Here is a 6839-nt window from a genome sequence, read left to right as displayed (position 1 = left end):
CTGTGGTTTCTCAAAATATCGACTGAAGCACCAGTATATAACTAATTCTCTGTCTTAGTTATTTTTCTGTGGCTGTGAAGAGACACCGTGGCCAAGGTATCTTACAGAAGAAAGTTTATTGGGGGTTTACATTACAGAGATTGAGTTCATGACCAATATGGTAGGGAGCATGGATGCAGGCAGGCAGTCATGGTACAGGGGCAGTAGCTGAGAGTTTACATCCTGAGAGTGTTTAATAGGCAGGAGGCAGAGAGAGATACATTAGGAATGAGTTTTTGAAGTCTCAATGACCATCACCAGCAGCACACTTCCTCCAGCAACACCACACTTCTTAATCCTTGTGAAACAGTTCCACCATCGGGGACCATGTATTCAAATATATGAGCCCACAGGGGTAATTCTCATTCAAACCACCATAAAATCTTACTTATCTCCCAAATCCTAACATAACTGCCTACATCTAGATTCTACCCATCCCACGTTTTTACACCGTTGTGCACTACTTTATCCTTTGTTTGTTTACCCTCCTTTATTTCCTTTTTGTTGTATTTTGAATATTTAAATTATGCCTTGTATCTTCACCTTCATGGAGAAAGCCCTGTACCTGCTGTTTTTTCCCATGAGATCATTGGGCTATTGCACCAAATGGAAAGAAAATAATATGTTATCAAACCAAGAAGTAGTAGTAACTAATAATATTGGAATATATACTTAGAATAGAAAGTAAAGGGAGGAATGATCATATTAAATCTGTACTTGTTTTTACTTTTTTGAAGATTTAATAAAATATTCTCAACAAAATAACTATTTTACAATCTATAACATGATATGTTTTGCATATGTACACAGTGAAACTGGGTACAGTCAAGCAGATTGACATCAGTTTTGATTTTTCTGATTGTTTAGAATATTTAACAAAAATTTCAGTTTACAGCATAGCATATATTAGCTCTTTGCAACTCATTCCACTTTTCCAAAGTTTTGGGAGATGGCCACTTCTTCCTATTTCTTCCTTTTTTTTCTTTCCCTCTCTTCTCCCCCTCTCCCCTCAACTCTCCTCTCCTTTCCTTTGTAAGCACATTTTTATTTATTTATTATTTTACATATCAATCCCAGTTCCCTCTCCCTCCCTCTCTTTGTCCCTCCCATGCCCCCGGACCACCCTCCTATCCCAACCCCCCCCCACTCCACAGGGAGGGTGGTGCCTTCCAGGAGGGGTCAACAAAATCTGTCAAGGCCCTCCCTTCTGCCTCTAGGTTAAGGGAATTTCCCTCTATGGGGAATGTGCTCTCAAAGTCCTTTTGTGCATCAGGGATACACCCTAGTTCCACTGTCAGAGGTCCCCTAGACTGCCCAGGCCTTCTAACTGAGACCCATGTTCAGGAGGTCTGAGTTGGTCCAATGCTGGTTTCCCAGCTATCAGTCTGGGGGGCCATTGGCTCCTCCTTGTTCAGGGCAGCTGTCTCTGTGGGTTTCTATAGCTTGGTCTTGTCCTCCCTCTCTGCATCTGGATTCCAGTTTAGCTCAGTGTTTAGTTGTGAGTGTCTGCTTCTGTTTCCATCAGCTACTAGATGAGGGCTCTATGATGGTGGATAAGTTAGTCATCAATGTAATTTTCTGGGAGGGGCATTTATGGTAGCCTTTCCACTGTTGCTCAAATTGTTAGTTGGGGTCAGTCTTGCAGGTCTCTGGATATTTCTCTAGAGTCAGTTTTCTCTTCAAACCTATAATGGCTCCCTGTTTTATGGTATCTTTCCCTCTCTTTTTTCTCTCTCATCTATTCCTCCCCTCACTCAATTTTCCTCATCCCATTTCTCTTTCTTTCTTTCTTTTCTTTTCTTTCTTTCTTTTTTTTTTTTTTTTTTTTTTTTTGCGACAGGGTTTCTCTATATTGATTTGGAACCTGTCCTGGAACTAGCTCTGTAGACCAGGCTCGCCTTGGACTCACAGAATCCTGCCTGCCTCTGCCTCCCACATGCGGGACCTAAAGGCATGCACCACCAACGCCTGGCTAAATCTGTACTCTGTATCCCTAGTTTAATAAACACCACATTTTATTATTCCTGTTTATGATTAAGAGAAATTATCATAAAAGAGACCACTACTATAAATATAAGCCTTGTTGAGTCCTTATTCTACCAGTTGCTAATGCTATAGCCTCAGGTTCCATCGATGTACTATAGAAGTAAAGATAAATAACTGAGATAATGTATGTGGAGTTTAGAGCAAAATCTGGTACAAAGAGAGATCATCAGAGTAGTCACCTACCTGCCTTAGGGGGATACTTTGATAATGGCATTAGACAAATAGCCTCACAGAGTTTTGCAAGCTGCAGGAGGTCAGGTCCTAAATAAAATGCCTAAGATTTCCACTAATTGTATACCTTGTACAAAACAAAAGTCTTTAAATACATCAATTTTGAACTATATTTTTCCCTAGGATCAACCATCAGCCAGCAGACAGGCCTTTAGTAAAGACCTTCTATTACCAAAGGACCAGTTAAGGATTAACAAATAGAGAAGGGTCCCTAAGAGTAAATGCTCTCTCTTTTTTTCCCCTCCAAGGAGGGAGAACATTGTTAGATACAGAAGGAGTGTATGTAACTACCAAATGGCCTGGAAAACTCCAAACTGCTCTTGGGCCACAGGACAGAGAAGTACAAAGCTGGTGGCTGCTTAATTTGTCCTGGGTAACTTCCCCTGAGATCTGCACCCTTCTGGCCAGAGTGGCCACTGCACACTGTTCTTTTTGTTGAATGCCTGTTTTGCATATTGCTTCTGTCTGGACTCAGGACAGAAGTTGTAGAATGACAAAAAGAAACTGTTAGGCAGTTTAGGCACTGAGAAATCTGCACACATAATACAGGCTTCAGGTGCCGCTTTGAGACGCCCACTTGAGGCCAGAAAGGAGGCAGCTTGGCTGCTGCGTGTGGTGTGCCTTAACCTTGTGTCTAAGCCGCAAGCTAACAAAGCTGGACACCTGGCCGGCTCTCAGATGTTTGTTTAATGTCTGTCCTCCCGATACACCCTGTTTTGGGTCAATCCTATCTTAACCTAGGAAACAATGGAGCTGTGTTTGTTCTGAATCAGAGTATTTTGCAAATATAAAATTTAACTTGCCTATGGGTTTGCAAGAAAGAACAAGAGTATGTATATACCAGTTTAAAAGACATCCACCGCACCCAATATTTCTTTTCATGCATGTGCTGTGACGTTTACAATTTGGACTTCTGCAGAGTGTCCCACCGCAGTGGAGAAGGGGAAGAGACTTTTTTTCCCCCCAGGTCTCTTGGTAAGAATACTTAGAGGTGAAGGGCTGGGAGCCACTTTTCAGAACTCCGGTTTCACGAAGGCTATCAGGATCAAGTCCCAGCAACTCCAGGACCTCTGTCCCTCCCCTCTTCCCGGGACACTGCGTTCCCCGCCCCTATCCCACCACCACCTCCACTGGAAGCCTGCAGGAAGACGGATGGTCGGGGGTCGTCTGGTCTCTTCACCTCCTGCCCCTGGCAAACTGCGCGCTCTGGGTCACCAGGCACACCCGTCTGGGCCAGGCGGCGGCAGCGGTGGCGGCGGTGGCGGCGGCGGCGCGCGCACGCGCACTCCGCGGCCCCGCGTCCGCTCCTGGACATTGCATTCCACGTGTTGCTCTGGAGGCGCCACAGGTTCCTCACCTGCGCGGGCTGCGGGGGGTCGGCAGCGGCAGCCGGAGCGGGGCGCGCGCGCGCGGACTGGCGGACCTGGGCTGGGCGAGCGGTCCCCGGGCGCCCCGAGCGCCCCCGCGCTAACTCCGCCTCTCGCCTCCCGCGGCTCCGCTCGCCCGCCCCGCGTCCTGGCCGCGGCAAACACTCGGGCGCCGAACTCGACGTGTCCGGAAAGCCCGGGCCACTTTCCCTTTCGTTCTGCGGCCGCCGCGCGCGGACCCAGGCTCCCGCGGACCCGCGGGCACAGCTGCGCTCGGCGAGGAGCCCAGGGGCCCCAGGCGGCACCATGCTCGACCCGTCTTCCAGCGAGGAGGAGTCGGACGAGGGGCTGGAGGAGGAGAGCCGCGAGGTGCTGGTGGCGCCCGGTGGCTCCCAGCGAGCGCCGCCGGCTACGGCTCGGGAAGGGCGGCGGGACGCACCCGGGCGCCCCGGAGGTGCCGGTGGTGGCGGCGGAGCGGCGAGACCCGTGAGCCCGAGCCCCTCGGTGCTCAGCGAGGGGCGAGATGAGCCCGAGCGGCAGCTGGACGAGGAACAAGAGCGGCGCATCCGCCTTCAGCTGTACGTCTTCGTGGTGAGGTGCATCGCGTACCCGTTCAATGCCAAGCAGCCCACCGACATGGCCAGGAGGCAGCAGAAGGTGAGTGGCGGGACCGGGAGGCTCCTGCGGCCACTTCTCCCCCCCCCCCGGGCTTTCTCCGAGAGAGCCCTGGGGGCACCTGCCACCACCCTTCTGCGAGGGGACCCTTCTGCGAGGGGCTGGACACTATTTTAGGCAGGCTTTGGGGGGGGTGTCTAGGGCAGGTTGGAGCGCTTAGGTCTTTAACCTGGGCAGGAGCTGGTCAGAGCTGGCCTTAGCTGGTAGGAGCTGTCAGCTTCACCTTACCATCCACAAAATGTGGACCCAACAGCCGACCTCCCACCTTGCAGGCCCTGCAGTAATTGCACCTGGGCACGGTAGGTTGGGACAGTGTTAGGATGCAACTCCTAACAACTTTAATTTGGGCTGCTGTGAGGTGGGTGTGTGGAGCTGGGCTTTGCAGGTAGGACAGAGTGAGAGCATGTAGCTAGGTGGAGCGCAGACACTTTTCCAATCCAGAGAAATCTCCACTCAGGCAAAAGGACTAGCCGTATTCTTTGGTGAATTAAAAGCAAAGTTACATTGCTAAGCTTCCTGTGCTGCCAAACAAGCAGGGCATAGCATTCAGACATTGAGAAAAATATGCTCCCAGAGTGACTATGCTCAAGTAAATTCCAGACCATGGCAGGCTTAATGAACTCCACCGGTGATGACTGGTGAAGGACTACTGCATACGATTCACTTAATGACTCCTCCAAAAATTTAAGGAAGTTCTGTCGGATGAGATGTCTACCATGCTTAGTTTTAAAACAGGACCCTAGGAATCTGATGTTCTGCACTGCACACGGAGGGAAAAACTGAAATCGTCTTCACTGGATAAATGAGTGCCATAGAAACTGCCCAGGAAACCTTTCCATGGAATGCTGAACTCAGAACGTTCTGAAGAAATCTGTAACAGTCCCCTTAGCTTGTGACATGGCATGGGGACCCAGCGAGACCAGAGCTTGCAGAAAGCATACCCACATTCACAGTCCTTTTATTACTTTCCTGAAATAGCAACTTCTGCAAGCAGGGCCGTTCTTTTAGAACAATAGCCCCGAGGAAGCAGTTCCCTATCACTTTCCACCATGCCTCCACCACAACCCTCCTGTCCACATTTGTCCAATCTCTCTCTTTTTTTAAATTGTAGTCCGCTTGCCATATCAAGAGCTCTGCATAGTTGCTGCCTGTGGTTAACAATACTTAGTATTACATATTTAAAATTTTCCAAGAGAATAGGTCTTGAGTGTTCTTTCCAACTTTGAAAAGTCAGAAGCAAACGAGCTATGCTGGAAAGGTCGTTCTCTTGAGTGCTTTTGGCACATTCCCATATTGCTGAAGCCTATTCACAGAGGCCCTTCAGGTAGCCCAACGCCTTAGGGAGTTCATAGAACATTGGATTGATAGAGATCTAACCAGTTCCAGGCTGTCTCCTCATTGGAAGAGAGAAGTAGGTCAGAGTGGCATTTTCTAGCACCAAGCCACTTGGCATGATTAGAGCTGCCATTCCTCAGGTGAAGAGTGAGTGCCTTGCAGAGTGTGGCGAGCCTGCTGCTCCACCCCACATGAGGCCTTCTACCCTCCTGTGCTGCTTATGTTGAGTTTGTGTCATCGGTGTAGGTTCTGCAGGTGCCAGCCTCCGTAGTCATTCTTAAGCTAAGCGTGGGTTTATATTTATGATGTGGTAGGATCCCACACAAAGTATATGAGCATCATCCGGTGTCTAGTTTCACCTTTCACATCACATTTAGCCTAGCTTTAGTGTGTTAATGTGTACAAATTATTATCTGGTAAAAATCAAGAGGCTGTTTGTGTTCGGAGTAGTTTCCTTTTGAGAAAAGTCATTTACTACTGTCTCATTTCTACTGTGAATACTTGTTGCAGTTTGTTAAGGAAGGGGACTCTTCCCTTGGTTGTTCAAATAGTGCAGCTCTCCCTGCTCTTCCTGTTTAAATAGAATGTTTCTCTAGCAATTATTTGAATTGGCAAACAGGTGTACTCCCAGTGCTACTGAGGAGACTGTTGATGTTATGTTACTCAGACATTACTGAAATAAACCCAACTTCACAGAAGGAGAAAAGCACCACATACATTCTGTGTACAATTACTTGGAATGCTTAGACTTTTTGTTTTTGTTTTTAAATATTGAGAGCCTCAGGCATAATTAGATGAACTTTAGTGATTTGTATTTTAAATGGGGCAGTCCTGTAACAAACAACCAAAGCATTTGTCTTATTCAGAAGGTCTACCACTTTTCCTTTTTTTCTTTTTTAAGACACACCACTTGCTAAGGGGAGCTGGAGCAATTCTTGGCAGTCAGGTTTCCTCCTAGGAAAAATAAAATGAAAATTTAACAGTGTTCATGTGAATTTGATGCACAAGCCAACAATTAATGCCAAAACTTACTTTAAGTCTTGAATTATACAGTTGGGTTTTATAAAATGTAACATGATTGCATAGTCACTAATCCATTGTATACTCTTATTCTATATCTCTGCAGTCAGACAGGCAGTAAAATGA

General features: G+C 47.5%; 1 protein-coding gene across 8 annotated transcripts in view; it reads left to right on the top strand.

Moving 5' to 3' along the window:
* Window positions 1-3720: 3720 nt before the first annotated feature.
* The window catches only part of Cadps2 (calcium dependent secretion activator 2), a 481095-nt gene continuing 477976 nt past the window's right edge, over window positions 3721-6839 (top strand). For all 8 annotated transcript variants that reach the window (XM_051175754.1, XM_051175752.1, XM_051175755.1 and 5 more), the window contains exon 1: window positions 3721-4340. In XM_051175754.1, coding sequence (XP_051031711.1) covers window positions 3990-4340 — 351 coding nt within the window. In that variant the 5' untranslated portion in view covers window positions 3721-3989. The remainder of the gene's footprint in view (window positions 4341-6839) is intronic.

The sequence above is a fragment of the Phodopus roborovskii genome, unplaced genomic scaffold, assembly GCF_943737965.1.
Source record: "Phodopus roborovskii unplaced genomic scaffold, PHOROB, whole genome shotgun sequence".
NCBI classification, from domain to species: Eukaryota; Metazoa; Chordata; class Mammalia; order Rodentia; family Cricetidae; genus Phodopus; species Phodopus roborovskii.
Note: the sequence above shows the minus strand (reverse complement) of the source record. Positions and strands in the feature narration are given on the sequence as shown.